Source organism: Dermacentor silvarum, chromosome 3 (genome assembly GCF_013339745.2).
Source record: "Dermacentor silvarum isolate Dsil-2018 chromosome 3, BIME_Dsil_1.4, whole genome shotgun sequence".
Classification (NCBI taxonomy): Eukaryota; Metazoa; Arthropoda; class Arachnida; order Ixodida; family Ixodidae; genus Dermacentor; species Dermacentor silvarum.
In genome coordinates, this window is record NC_051156.1 from 80,269,185 (window position 1) to 80,284,288 (window position 15,104).

A 15,104-nucleotide genomic window follows, 5' to 3' on the forward strand; every position below is an offset into this window, starting at 1 on the left:
TGGGCCCTTGGTCAACAACGCCTTGCAAAAGAGCGCTCTAAAAGCGTTAACAACATTTCTCGAAGTCAGCGGCATTGTTGGCCGTTATTAACGCTTATAATGTTTCTTTTATTTCAATGTAGCTGTGTATGTGTTTGTGGATTATGATTGTGTTGTATGTATGATTGATTGCATGTGTTGAGATTATGATTTGTGATTTATGTTTATATTCTCTGCTGACTATATGTGAAAATGTGACTATATGTGACTATCTGTAAAAATGCATGTACACGATGTGTGCACCACCCGCTGACTAGACACTGTATTGTAAGGTGCCATTATTGTTTATATTCTCGAGACTTTTTTCTCCAGTGCAGTGGAGTGATTGAACTTCTCATTGTATGTACCACTTTTTTTTCCTCACCGTGTTGCTGTGCAAACGTTGCTTATATGAGAAGGCTATTTTAAACCCTGTATGTTGTAGGTTAGACGTATTCAAGAGTTAAGGAGTAGCCGGCGCCTTACTTGTGCGTCAACATCTCATATCATATCAATAAAAGAAAAGCGGGAACGACAACTGCTGTCACCAAATCATCTGGATCTACTGCAGATGCAGCTACTTGGCACGTGCGACGGCGGTACGTATATCGGAAGCATCGACCAATCATCGACGACCAAGTCACGGACCGACCCCTACTTAAACTGGCCCCCGGACCCCCACGGACTCAGTTGCGGGCACGGCACGCATGCGAACATGTTTTCCAATGTGCTCGTATTTGCTTGTCTACAGGTCCCTTTTCTCGTCACCACCGCGAAGTCAAGCACAATCACCACACAATGCAAGCCGGAATGACAACTGCTGTCACCAAATCATCTGGTTCTACAGCAGATGTAGCTACTTGGCACGTGCGACGGCGATACGTATATCGGAAGCATCGACCAATCATCGACGACCAAGTCACGGACCGACCCCTACTTAAACTGGCCCCCGGACCCCCACGGACTCAGTTGCGGGCACGGCACGCATGTGAACATGTTTTCCAATGTGCTCGTATTTGCTTGTCTGCAGGTGATACACGACACTTCCTTACTTAGAAGTAGTCATTTGTCTCTGATCGTCGTGCCGTGTCCCCGCACTCTAGCGTTGCTGATATGTGATTGTTGGTCTGCCTGTCTCAAGCTTATCACAAGCGGTGATGTCGAGTTGAATCCGGGCCCCGGTTTGACTACAGATGAAAAACTTGAACAGATTTTGCAAACGTTGGAAGACCAGGGGCGCGATTTTGTACGCGTTCCAAAATGGAACGGAGGCGGTTCGTTCTTTACGTCACGAAATAGGCGGTCCGCCATGTTCGCGAGGACGAGAGGAAGCAAAGAGCCAATGAGCGAAGTGGACGTCTGCGTCACGCTTTTGACGTCTGCTTAGGGACCGTATAACATACTTAGAAGCGTTTTTAACATGTTGAGAAATATTTGACTATTATGACTGAGTAGCAAAATATGTTGGTGTTGCTTTTCAAAGATTCAGTTTGGAATGCGGAACGAGTTAAACAAATTATTGCGGTTAATGTCTTGAAATGGCGCTAGGTGGTGTCGCAATTTTGCGAAACGTTTAGTGGTGGCGCTATCCACTACCCCGTTTCAAGCAATGCTTGTATGCATGTCTCCACCACTATTAAAATTCAAACGGCGCGAGTTTTGAAGCGGTTGGTTCGGTCAAGCCGTTACGTGCGGAGAGCCATGTAGGAAAACGTGTCGGCTTCTGCACCCGTTATGGGACCGCGCGTTTCCGAGGGCCAGCGAGAGACGGTGCTCGCTTTTATGGAGCCGCATCTCCAGCTGGCTTTAAGATCCAGCGAGCTGGGGCCGGGCTTCAGCCTTGTCGACCGACGACGGCTGTGGCAGCAGCTGGCCGACGTGCTGAACGCGGAAGGGCCCTTTGTGAAAACGGTCGACCAGTGAGGAAGCAGCAGGTCTACGAGGCCCGCCGCGATGCTACCGCTATAGCCCAAGAGCAAATGTGAGTGACCGTCGAATGGTCTGGGCGATTTGTCCTTCGACATTGGTGTGTATTTTCAGAAGCACTGGAGGGGGTCGCGCACCCGGCTTCCGGGGCCGAGTGCTCCAGCTGACGGGCGCGGTCCGCTTCCGTGGCGTCACCGACCTACCCTACCAAGAGGTAAGCACACTGCCGGCGTAATATCATGCGTTCCTGAACGGTGCCGACTTAGAGTTTGCCATTATCTCTAAGTGGTACCTTTAGCAGAACGCGACACTGTTGGTGAACAGGAAAATAGCGTCGGAAGCTTTAGGTTGGTAGATCCTTCGGTGTCATTTTACGTGAAGGACATAAATATTATTTATGCTCTGTTATCATAAGTGAATCATGAATCTGGAAAACAAGCCAACTTTTGATGTAAATAAGAAATATGCGTTGTATTAAGGACTCGGTATCCTATCTTGCCAACGATCAACAGCCGGGCAAAAGGTTGGTTGGCCCTGAAAAGGGTTGTTTGGTGGTAAGAGATGAATTTGAGTAGATGACTGAAAAGTAGTTCCAACAGGTCCTTGTCTGCCCAAACGAAGAGGGCATAACTTGTACATGACGCGTGACACTGCCAAAGGATGCCATCAGGCCAGTGGCTCTTCAACAGAGAGAGAGAAATCACTTTTTTTTATTCTGCGATAAAAAATGCATCAGTGCCCTGAGTCCAGGGCGTCGCTTGCGGCATGCTTCAGCGCTAGGCCGATGAAGTCCCCAAGGAATCGTTGGTCGTGAAGGGTGGTTGCGGCGGTCAGCCACTCGGAGGAAGGGGTAGATGGGAGGGATGAAGGTTTGGGTAAGGGGGGTAGTTTTGGATGGCATTGCCATAGGATATGTGATGTGTTAGGAGGATAGACACTACAGTGGCTACAGCGAGGGAGGTGGGCAATTGTTGTGCACGTTGCAATTCTTGACAACAACAGCTTCCAGCGATGAGCTGGTTGCGAGTAATCAGCAACTCATATGAACAATTCCACCACAATTATTCATTTCAGGTGCTGCGAAGGATCGAACAATCTACCACCCGGCTCGCCATCGCGGCAGAGAGGACGGCAGCGACTCAGGAGGGCATACTGGAGAAGGTGCGCTCCCTGGCACTAGTCGTAGCTGGCCACCTGCAACAAGAAAGGAGGAATTAATTTATTGTTTATTTTCACCTATACAATTTCATTTTAGTCATTCATTGTTTTATGAGTTCAATTTATCTTGTTTATTTATTGTTCTTTGAGTTTTATATCTTCACTTTCATTTTATGCACTTATTGTTGCTTCATTTTGAGTTTTACTGTTTAAGTTTCATTGTTGCCTTGTATGAGTAATGCAAGGGGATTTTTTGGACGAAAGGTGTAATGCGTGCACCCATTTTTGTATCCTAGTATTTTCCTCTTTCTATTTATACTAATCCAGCTGCAACGCCAGCGTGCCTTCTTTTATTTACACATTTCGAAGACCCTGGAATCATTACAAGTAGTTGTCGATTTCTGTGTATGGGTTTTGTACTGTGATATTTATATTGCTTCACTATGTTTTGTAGCTTACTGCACTCATTATGAAGCGTTACCGCATAGTGTTTGCACTGTGATATGTTCATTTCAGCACAGTGATGCTAAGGTACAACTACAATGTGGTCTTTTTTCAGAGCACCAAACTAGTCACTCTGCAAGTTGCATAGTTTCACAAATGAAAATGGCCATCATTATTGCACCACGCCGGTGATTGGTTTCCTCTAGTTTTCGTTCCAAGTGAGCAAGAATAAGTTTTAAGTGTAACACGTTCTGGGTGCTGTGAGATTGCAGAGCTAATTATTCATGTTGTATGTAATTTATGTTTCATCACAGCTGGCAAGTGCACTCACCTTTCTACAATTATGATTCACCTGTTCTTTAGCATCACACTGCAATTGCTGTCGAAAAATGAATGCTTCTGGTCAGTGACTCATAACACTAAGAAGGGAATGGACATACCTGTCAAAGTCATACTTTCTTGCAAGGTCACTTAAATGTAACTGCAAGTTTTATTTGCCGTGGTGAAAACGAATTGTGTGATGCTCATGTTGCAATGTTCTCACATGCTTTGCTACGTGTAGCATGCTGTATGTACAAGGTTCATGATGTACAGAGGTCAACACTCATGTCTAGAACACACTTGCGAGGGCCAAAGCAGCCACCTAAGCTTAAGCCGACCACCAGGTCGATAAAAATCAATGGGAACTGTACATTTAGTCATGCAAGCTCACATACAGCAGATTTTGTGCCACATGTCGTCATCAGATTCGCCAGCGCAGTCCTGCAAACATGATTTGCGCGTTCTAGAGATGTGTGTTGGCCTCTGTACTTGTCGTCATAGCATGTAATAAAGTTGACCTTTGTATTTTTGTGCTTTCACGTTAATTTACGTCTACCCATTTAGACATGATGTGACGAGTATAATGTCACAACACTCAGTGCTAGATTTTTTTCTTTTGTGGTTGAATCCGCGTTCATTACGCTTTACTTGCTTGCCTCGTCTGCGTATTCATGCTTGCATGGAAGTTTTCATACACCTAGCACAAGAGGTGGCTAGCAAGCATATTGCATCGTTCCTACTAATGTACACCGAGCGCCCGAATGCACAGGATGTGGCGGTTGCGATCATTCTGGTGTGTTTTATGAAAATTATGCAAACCTGTGCAAGAGTCTCCGAGGTTTATGCAAACCTTGGAGCCTCTTGCACAGTGAAGAGGGTACAATTGTTTCCGAGTCCACGGCTGTGGCATTCTTTTTGAAGGATTTTTGTATAACTTTACTTCGTTTGTGTTTAAATTATCATAATCTGTCGGATGTTTTGATTTGGAAACATTGACCATCCGTATGGAGGGGTACTTGATATGTATACAAGTTCTTTAATGTATTTTCCACTGTACAAACACAGCCTTGTGATAGCCTAGGGGCATTGCAATTTGTATAAATAAATTATGTATGTGTTATGAAAGCTCACCATTCCTGTGACATCAATATTCCTATGACTATCAACAAAGTTGTTACCAACTAAAGTGCTCTGCCCTAGTTAGGGGCACCACATTACGAATACTTACCAAGCAGAGACTCGCCAGGCTGCAGTTGTGCGGCGAGGCGCGTACACAGTGGATTATGCTGCCACATCCAAGAGTCGTGGCCCGAATGAGGGAGCCGGAGGTCCACAACAAGGATGCAAAGTTCCGAGTTGCACACCTGCAATGAGGAGCAATACAAAATAGCGCTGCAGATATGCTCAAAATCCCTTTTTGCCATTCATATGCAGAAAACAATACATACATTTACGCTGGTATAAGCAGCTACACTGTTTCACTCATAGGCGTGCACAGGGTTTCGCATTTCGGGCCCTTTGTGCGCACGCCTATGGTTTGCACTAAGTGATCGCTAAATGAAAACTTGGGGCACGAAATTGCGCAAGAACACCCATACACGCCAAATCCAGCCCACGCAATGGTTGTAAGTACTTCCCTGTTCAAAATGCTTCCATCGTATCTTCCCTATAGTGTATCGATTTTTGCTACGACTGCTGCCCATGTTCCTAAATACCTCCAAAATGCACAACTCCATTGTGTATGCACGCCAGAACGAAAACACAATTTTGGTACGGCAAACGGCTCATGCACAGAAACACATGGCACTCATCATTACCGCTGACATGTCAGACTTCAACGAGCTCGTACCCCGCATGTCCTCTTTTAATCGTTACATTACTAGTTATGCCAGCTTGGGCATTAAACTGAACAATTGCTACTATGCGCGAGTAAAAATGGCGATTACAGTTTGAAGTAAAACATTCCAACGGTACTTACGACTATGACGTTGAGGGCGTAATAACCCTTTCTCGACATGAAGCTCGCCGTGTCGGCCGGGCTGAGTCCCTCTGGCTTCATAACGGCGATCAACGTGCCGTCGACGCACGCTAGCACGCCTGGAATGGCACCGCGTCGCGCAAACGCCGCCTTTGCCTCATCCTTGGCAGCCGGTGTCAATGAAAAGTCCACCAACTTTCTCCGGGCAGACACGGAAATGATGGCCTCCGTCACCTCCTGGATGGTGTTGCTCGCGGCCGGCTGCGCCATGCCTATTTGCTCCTCGCGACCAACGCTCCTCCGGAAGCTTCCAGTGCCGAAAAATCGCAGCGCGCACAACACCTTCCTTTCTGTGGAAAGGCCACTGGCTCGCTGGCATCCAATGATGGAGTCAAGCTCGTCGCACAAGCGACGCACTGTTCGTTTGGACAGACGAAAATATTGCCGGAACTCTTCCTCCGTCAACTCTTTAAATGCATCATCTACCTCGGGTCATCGTCTCTGCGCGACTGCAGCAGCCGCACAGGCGACACGAAAAGACACGGCAGAGAAAGAAAACGCCATTTTCTCCAACTGTTGGGATTCCCGATTTGGATTGAACCGGATACGAAAGAGGCTAACTGTCCCAAGCGCTTACGTTTTAATCCAATCCAAGTCGTCTGGTAGCCGTTCTAATCCGTTCTATCGAAACGGACGGACTCGGCAACCGTTCCGTTGCGTTCGTCCGTTAGCAGACGACACGGAATGATTGACAGCAGCAAGACGTCACGGTTCACGTCACAATTGACGTCATGGCGTTCGTCACGGTTCAAATTGACCAATCGTGTGCGGCTCGATGGAACGGAACGCCTCCGTTCCATTTTGGAACGCGTACAAAATCGCACCCCAGAGCAAGACGTTAGGTGACATTAAACTTGATCAGGGAGCAGTTCAAAAAGAAGTGAAAGAAAGTGGTGCCGCTATAAAACATATTGAAGACCGCTTAGCTAAAATTGAGTGTTCTTTTTATAAACTTGATGACACACAGCAGACGGTGTCTCGTATAAATGAAAAAGTCGCAGTGCTATCTCAAAAAGTTGACGATATAGAAAATCGCCAGCGCCGCAATAATCTTATCATCTTCGGTGTGCCTGAACAAGACAATGAAACACAGGCAGATTTATCAAAACTGATGCAGGACAAAATCTTTTCTGTGATTGGTACTTCTCCCCGCAGCATTAAGCGCATGCACCGTCTGGGAAAAAAAGCAGTCAAAAGCACGACCAGTTATTTTTCGCCTGTATGACTTCAAGGAAAAGCAGGAAATTATGCGCGATTGTCCCAAGCTGAACGGCATGAACGTTTCGATAAGCGATGACTTTTCAAAGAGCGTGGTGCACACCAGAAAGTGCCTTTGGGAAAGCGCTAAAAATAAGAAGTCGAGTGGAAAGCGAGTGCGCCTAGTTTATGACAGGCTTTATGTTTACGGCAAGGCGTATTACTGAGATGATGACACGGCCACACGTAGGCCCTGTCGGGAGCCTCCTCTTCATGACAAAAACAGCAACATAGGCGGCAGAGAAAAATACTTCGAGAATGCATACAGCTCTGACAGCCGTGAAGAGTGTCCCTGACAGACTAGTAGTTTTAAACGTTAATGCACGGAGCATATGCAACAAATTCTCACTTTTGGAAGCTGTGCTCATGGAACATGAACCGGATATCGTTATTGTGACTGAAACCTGGTAAATAAATCAATTGAGAGTGCTGATTTCCTTCCTCCGAACTATACGGCTTGTCGAAAAGACCGAGGATCCAGAGGAGGAGGTGTTGCTATTGTTTATAAAACTTCAATGGTCTTCGTTGAAATTTCACCACCTACAGAAGTGGAGTGTATTGTGGGTACTACCGAGATCGGTGGTTTGTATTTCGTAATTGTTGCAGTATATCGCCCCCCTGGCACCACCGAAGAATACATGCTATTGCTGAATGATTTCTTACTTGAAACGTTTGGCAACAGCAACTGCAAGATTATAGTGGCCGGAGATTTTAATTTACCGCATATTGACTGGGTATATTATCGGGAAGGTCAAAATGATCAGGCCATGTCTCGTGTTCTTCTGAATCTGGCTTTTTCCCTTGACTTAACACAAATAGTAACTATGCCCACACGAACCTACGAATTAGGAGAATCACTACTTGATTTGGTGTTTTTGAGCAGATCTGTCACACAATCCAAGTACTGGTGTGAAGTCTTAGAAGGGATTTCTGACCACAAAATGATGATCACGTATGTCTCTACCACATATAACCGAACAGAAAAGAATAAAACTTTGCTAGTCTCTGATTTCTCTAAAACAGATAAAGTTGCAGTATTGGACCATTTAGAGGAAGGTTATGATGATTTCAGCCATTTTATTTCGCTAAATACTACGTCAGTAAACGCTGCTTGGTAGAAGTTTAAAAGTGTGGTATTGGAATCAATAGAACTATTTGTTCCCAAGCGCCCCAAGAAAGTTAACAGAAAAAACCCATGGATTACACGAAAAATAATTCATAAAAAGCGTCTTCTGAAACGAATGAGGTCTAAAAATTCTTCGCTACAAGAACACGACATTGTATTCATTCGGTTTCACAGGAACTTAAAATGGAAATTATTAAAGCGAAACATTGTTACATGAATGAAACACTTACCAATTTATTAAAACCTCTCCGGAAATATTCTGGAGGTATATTTCAGGGCCGAACTCCGGCATTCACTTTCTGACAAGTGAAAATAAGTCTCTCATGAACAGTTCTGAAATGGCTTGCTTCTTCAATTAATATTTCGAATCAGTTGGTTGCACACCTCAAACACTGCATTCCATTAAGCAGTGTACATCTGAACCAACTATTAGACTAGACGGCATTTTGAACCTGCTTCTTAAACTAGATGAGAAAAAATGCCCTGGCCCTGATCGAATTCCCAACGCTTTTTTAAAGAGATACGCCGAGTGGTGCTCATGTTTTCTTTCGGATATCTATACTAAATCTCTAGAATCTGGCGACAAATCTAGAATCAGGGAAACCTGGCGGAACCCGAGTCCAGTAGCATCCTATTGGGAATTCAGCAGTCGATTAGCTCTTTGCAGCTAATGGTCCCGCAACTAGCGGAAAGCATGGTAGCCCTCGCGACAAGAGTGACACGTATCGAAGCACACATGGCACCTGCAGGTGCCAAACAAATCCAAGGTGTCAATCATGGCGAACAACTCAACTATAGAGCCGGTCGTGTGGCAGTAGAATTGCGCTAGCTTCAAAAAGCGCAAGGCTCCGCTGCTGCAGTTCCTTGCCTCACAGGCGGACAAACCGCACGTCATAATCTTACAAGAAACTTTGGGTAGTGAGGCGACCCTGCCCGGATACCGGGTCGGCTCGTCGAAGTTCGAACAGGGTAAACGCGGAGTGGCGACCCTCGTCGCGAACAAATGCTCTTTCCGGGAACGAGATTTGAAATTAGGCAACGTGAAAGTGGAGGCAACCGCGGTCGAAATCATACCGAACGGTTGGCTGAAAAACATCGTATTCGTAGTGAACGTCTACAGCTCGCCCTCTGACCACAGACAGTCGTTCGCATCGATAATAACGAAGGCGACCTCAATGGCCAGGGGGGCCCCACTAATAGTGGCTGGAGATTTTAACGCGCCCCACGAAGCCTGGGGTTACGCAAGGCCAATGCCCAAGGGGGAGCGGCTATTGGAGGCAGTCACTAAGTGCTCGCTAGAGCTGGTGACCGACCCCCGCTATCCGACTCGACTAGGCACGTCGGTGGCGCGGGATATGACGCCCGACCCGACCTTCGTCAAAAACGTGCGAAGGGCCGAATGGCGCAACCTGCACGAGGGCGGCACCACCGAGAGAATTTAAGGTCACCGACTGGGACGCCTTCCGCAAAATAAGGAAGGAAGACACAAGCGAATACGCGGACCTAGACAGCCTCTTTCGAAGGCTCAAAGAGGACGTTAGCACCGCTACGAGGGTCATCCAAACCGAACTGAACGTGGAAAGGATGGAAGCGAGATTGGCACACCTACTAGAGGCAAAGAATTCCATCACGGCCAGGTGGAAAACGCAGACTTAATCGCAGACTGCGAAAGAAAATAGCTGCACTAAACAGGGAAATCGAAGCGCACTCGATAGAGTTTTTCCAAGCAACACTGGAACGAGGTATGCGCGTCGGTAGACGGACAAATGCGAGCCGGAGGCAAATGGAACCTCCTAAAGAAACTGTTAGACGACAGGCAATCCAAAGGTAATCAGAGTTTGGCAATCGATAGGATTTTACACAAGGAAAAGGAGCAGGGCAAAACGGAGAGCGAGCTCCTAAAGGAGCTGGCGGAGAAGTATTTGCCACTGAGCCCGTCGGGTGACGGTGACCTTCCACAATACGATGGCTTTTTCTGTGCCCCGGAGTTGAAAAAAAAAGAAATAAAAAGGGGCAAACCCGCACCACCAAAGAGGTATGACAGGTATAAGGCCAATAGGAAATAAATGAAAAGGGGTTACAGGAGCAACCCAAACAGAGATTTAAAGAAAGCCAATTAAAAGAGAAAAAAAAATGGTCTCGGAGACAAAGCAGTGCGATATGAAAGGCGAAGTGCCGGCGCGCAGTGAATACAAAGAAAAAAGGCCGAATGTAGAAAACAAAACAAGCTCCTGGAGAGAGGGGAAAAAAAAAACCCGGCAGTGATCCGCGGAAACCGCCTGAACCCATTTATTAAGAGACATGAAATGCCACGTGAGGGGCAGCGCCTTGCTGACGTCAGGAACCGCAGGAGGCAGCCAGTTGATGGTGGGCAGCGCTACGGTACACGGGTGGCTGTAGGACGAAATAGAAAAAGAAGAGAAAACAGGAGAAAAGGGAAAGACCAAAAGAGAAACGCAAGAAACATGACAGACAGGAAAAGGAAACACAGGAAGAGGGTAGAAAGGGGGAACAGGAAATGATGACGATGGCGCATGCAGCTTAAGGCATCGGCCACGGGGTTCCCCCCGCCATAGTTGGCATAAACAGTGGCGATGGCCAGAAACAGCCATGCAAAAGTAATATGTGAAAGTATGAAGATGAAAGTGAAAGACAAAAATTAAAAGGCGTCGGGCAAAACAGCAGGGGCGGGAGGTGAAGTGGGGACTGACCGAGCTATTAGAACAGAAAGGCGAATAAGTAATGCGCGGGTTTGCCGCGAGCGCAGTAAAAGAGGATAAGTAGGCGGGGTGATGGAAGGTACCCGAACCGCCGCACGCAATGCAGCAACAACCTGGGCGGTGCGAGGACAGGCCAGCAAATAGTGGGATAAGTCCTCACACGGCGTCCCACACGAGCACAGATTATCGGCGTGCAGACGGAAACGGAAGAGGTAGGGCACAAAATGCCCGTGACCCGAGAGGAGATGCACCAGCGAGCGGTGAGGGGGACACCACTCAGGGATATCGTGAACGCTGGGGAGCCATTGATACAGGGATGTGCCTGCGCCCTCGCGTTGCCAGACGCCATGCCATACATTCCGGGACAAGCGATGGAGACGCGCCCTGACCGAACGTACTGACATGCGCACTTCCCGCAAGAGACCCGTGGTGGCCGCAGAAGAAGCAGCGGAATCCGCGAGCTTGTTTCCGAGAACGCCACGGTGACCCGGGACGTGGTACAAGTAGACATGGCGCCCCGCAGCGCTCTGCGACGCTAACGCGCGCTTGCAATAGACAACACGAGCGTCAACGTCACGGATGTTTGAGAGGGCAAGGAGTAAAGAAAGGCAATCCGTGTATATGTGCACCGGCGAGGATGTTTGCAGCGTGGTGAGGTAATGGAGCGCCTCAGTGAAGGCGACCACCTCCGCGCTGTAGGCGCCTGACGCGTTTACGACCTTGTATTTGCGGACAGCGCATAGATGACCACGTGGGTTAAAAGCCACGAAAGCGGCGCCCGCAGACACGCTCGTAAATGAACCGTCCGTGAACACGTGGTATGCAGGTGTGGCACACACACGTGAGGCCTGTTGGGGCGTTAAGCGGTAGAACCGCAATCGGTACAGCTCCCGCGGATGGCGCGACCACGGGTCGAACGGGCGTTCCAGGTTGCGGGGGTCAAACGACTCGTTGGCGAAATGAGTCACCTGGCGCAACACGAAAAGTGAGAATTCGGCATTGAGGCGATCCAGCTCCAATGGGAGTGGTGGGCAGTTGGCCAGGATCTGCAATGCCGATGTACGAGTCGTGTGGAAGGCGCCCGTCAACGCCACCAGAAGCGAGCGCTGAACCGACTGCACACGGGCAGTGAGGTGCGAGGTAGGGAAAGCGGGCCACCACACCGGCGATGCGTATGCAACAGCAGGGAGCAGAACCTGTCTATAAAGGCGTCGTAAAAGGACGGGACGTAGCCTGTAATGCAGACGTACGAAATTCAGCAAGCGAGTAACCAATACCTCGGCTTTAGTCTTGATAAAGTCAACATGGGCGTGAAAATTAAGCTTATCATCAAAGACCACGCCGAGAAGTTTAATGTGATCTTGATGTTTTAGAAAAGCGCCGTCTAGACGAATAGACGGACGCCTCTTGGAAGTGCCAATATGCCCATTGTTGAAGAAGACAAAGAAAGATTTTGACGGACTAATTTTGACCTTGTTTTGCCGGGCCCAATTGCAAATCAAGGATAAGACAGATTCTGCCAGACCCTGCAGCTGCGTCGTCCGCGTACGCCTGTAAGTGCACGCCGTCCGGCATGGGAAGGCTGAGCAGGGAGTGGACGATCAAATTCCACAGTAAGGGGCTGATGGGGGAGCCCTGCGGACTGCCGATCGTCGGGCTAGCCGATACCTCACCCGCGCGCGCCCGGAACACCACCCGCCGTCCCGAGAGGAAAGAGCACAAGAGGTGGTATAGGTTGGCCGGACAGCGGTGTGCGCAAAAAGAACAGCACCGCTGCGTGCCACACGCTATCGAAAGCGCCCTGAAAATCGAGGGAGATCAGAACGGCGGGCGTTTTTGATGCCTTGAGCGAGAGCAGGCGCTGCTTCAGGACATACAGGGCGAGAGGGGCACTCCGGGCATGTGTAAAGCCAAATTGGGAATCGTGAAGGAGGTGATTAGAATTTAGAAAAAAGTAGAGCCGGGAATTTAGTAAACGTTCCAGTACTTTGCCGAATAAGGAGTTCATCACGATAGGACGATAAGCTGAGGGTAAATGAGGCGGCCGGCCAGGTTTTGGAATGAAAATAATGCGTCCCTCTTTCCAGGACGTAGGGAAGTGTCCCAGGCGGAGGGCCGCATTAAATAAAAGAAGAAAAAAGGAAGGGTGAATACGAAAAAGGTTCCGAACGAACATGCCGGTGAGCCCGTCCAACCCCGGCGCCGAACGTAAGTTGCCCTGAAACAGCGCATGCTCGATCTCCGGGAGCGTAAAGGCGTGATCGTCAGGCACGGGAGGGTAATCAGAGCACGCGAGCGTGCGAAGTCGTGCGTGAAAGGGGGTATCACAACCCGGGTCATCCGTCGCGACATGCTCACTCAACAGCAGTGAAGCAGACGCCAACACCGATGACGTGAGGACGTTGGGCGAGGTCTCAAGCGGTGGGAGGAGCGTCGCGGAGTGTAACTTCGCAAACGCCAGTTTGAACGGCGAACCATAAAGGTTGCGAGCCGTCATATCCTGGCAAAGCGCGCGATCCGCCGCGTCTTTGGCCCTACGAATGTGCTGCTTGTAGGCTGCGAAAGCCGACGCATATTGCGTCCTGTAAAACGAGCGCAGATCAGGGTCGCGGGCCCGTTGAAAGCGACGACGCATCGCGCGCACACGCAGGCGCTCCTCAGCGAGCTGAGGGCTCCACCACGCATTTGCCTTGCCGCCACGCGGTTTAGCTTTACGCAGGTAGCGGCGACGGAGCCCCTCATATAACTTATAGAAATGCCCGACCGCGCTATCAAGCGCATGCCCAGAGGATAAAGAGGCGTATTGAACTCTCTCGAACCACGGATGCAATCGTAGGGATTCGAGGATCTGGGCTCGTGCGTAGTTCGTAAGGACACGCTCCAGACGTCTCGTTGCAGCAAAGAGAGTAAATTCGACGTAACGGTGATCGGAAAGATTATCGCGGTCGGAGACCTGCCAAGTAAAACCCGCGCTCGCAAGAGAGACAGACGCCAACGTGACGTCGATCCATGAGCGAGCGTACGGCGTCTCAAAAGTGGGCAGCGACGCGGGGCTGTTGAGAATTTGCAGGGCGTTAGCGTTGGCAAACTGCACGAGCTGCGTGCCGCGCACATCTCCGGGCCCGGGCCCCCACAGCGCATGCTTCGCATTGAAGTCGCCCCCCATAATATACGATCGCACTGAGCCATCAGAAAATACCTGCCACAGTTCGTCCAAGAAGGGATCGAGAGGGCGATGGGGCGGCGCATAAATAGCAACGAGTACGAACGAAAGTGCGGCTCGCTCGCACCTGACGGCCACGACCAGTTGCGATACGTATATGGGAAATAGATCGAATGTAGGGGCCCGCGCAAGGAGAGCAACACGCGGGTGCTCCCGCGAGTGAAACACTGTAATATCACGGGGCACGTGGGGAATCTTGTGGTCGCGGGTGTGCGGGTCAGACACCAGTGCGAACGAAAAGTCACCCTCAACCATGTGCTGCACCAACAGCCGTGTAGCATCACGCGTGTTGGCGAGGTTTGCCTGTAGGAAGCGAAGCGGCGAGGCGTCAGCCATGGCTGAGGGCAACGAACGTGGTGCCGACAGGTGAGAAGCAAGAACGAGGGAGTGCCGGCGCACACACCGAAACAGGACAAGCCACCCCGCGATGCCAAGCAACCCCGGCCGCAAACCAACAAATCCCAGCCGCACAGCCCACCCAGGCAGAAAGAATGAGAAAGGTGGAACGAAGGAGGCAGAAGGAGGTGCGATAACACCCAAGAGGGAGAAGAAGGAAAGAAGGAGGAACACCGAGATAAAAACGGGGAAGAAGGCGCGGCGATCCCCAACACCCCCACGGCGCCAAGGGGAGACTCCTGTAGGGCCGAATGCGCGACCCAATACCCCCGGCAGCCGCGAGGGCGAGGAGACCGCCGCGCCGCACCACAGATGCCGGGACAAGCAAACTAACCATAGTCAGTACGAGCGCGCAACCGCGCGACCCTGGCCATCAGGAGAGGGCAGGCCGTATCCCCAGTCGGGTGAGAACTGGGGTGGCCCGCGCGGCGACACTCGTTGCAGCACACAGCAGCATCCCCCAGGCGCACCGTACAC

The 15,104-nt window shown here is 49.6% G+C and overlaps 1 protein-coding gene across 1 annotated transcript; it reads right to left on the reverse strand.

Moving 5' to 3' along the window:
• Positions 1 to 2,640: 2,640 nt before the first annotated feature.
• Positions 2,641 to 6,729, reverse strand: LOC125943850 (uncharacterized). The gene is made up of 3 exons (XM_049663391.1): positions 5,846 to 6,729; positions 5,096 to 5,231; positions 2,641 to 3,138 (listed from the first exon to the last, which is right to left on the reverse strand). The coding sequence occupies exons 1-3, from the start codon at positions 6,113 to 6,115 to the stop codon at positions 3,041 to 3,043; spliced, it is 504 nt and encodes a 167-aa protein (XP_049519348.1). The 5' UTR covers positions 6,116 to 6,729; the 3' UTR covers positions 2,641 to 3,040.
• Between the last annotated feature and the right edge of the window lie 8,375 nt (positions 6,730 to 15,104).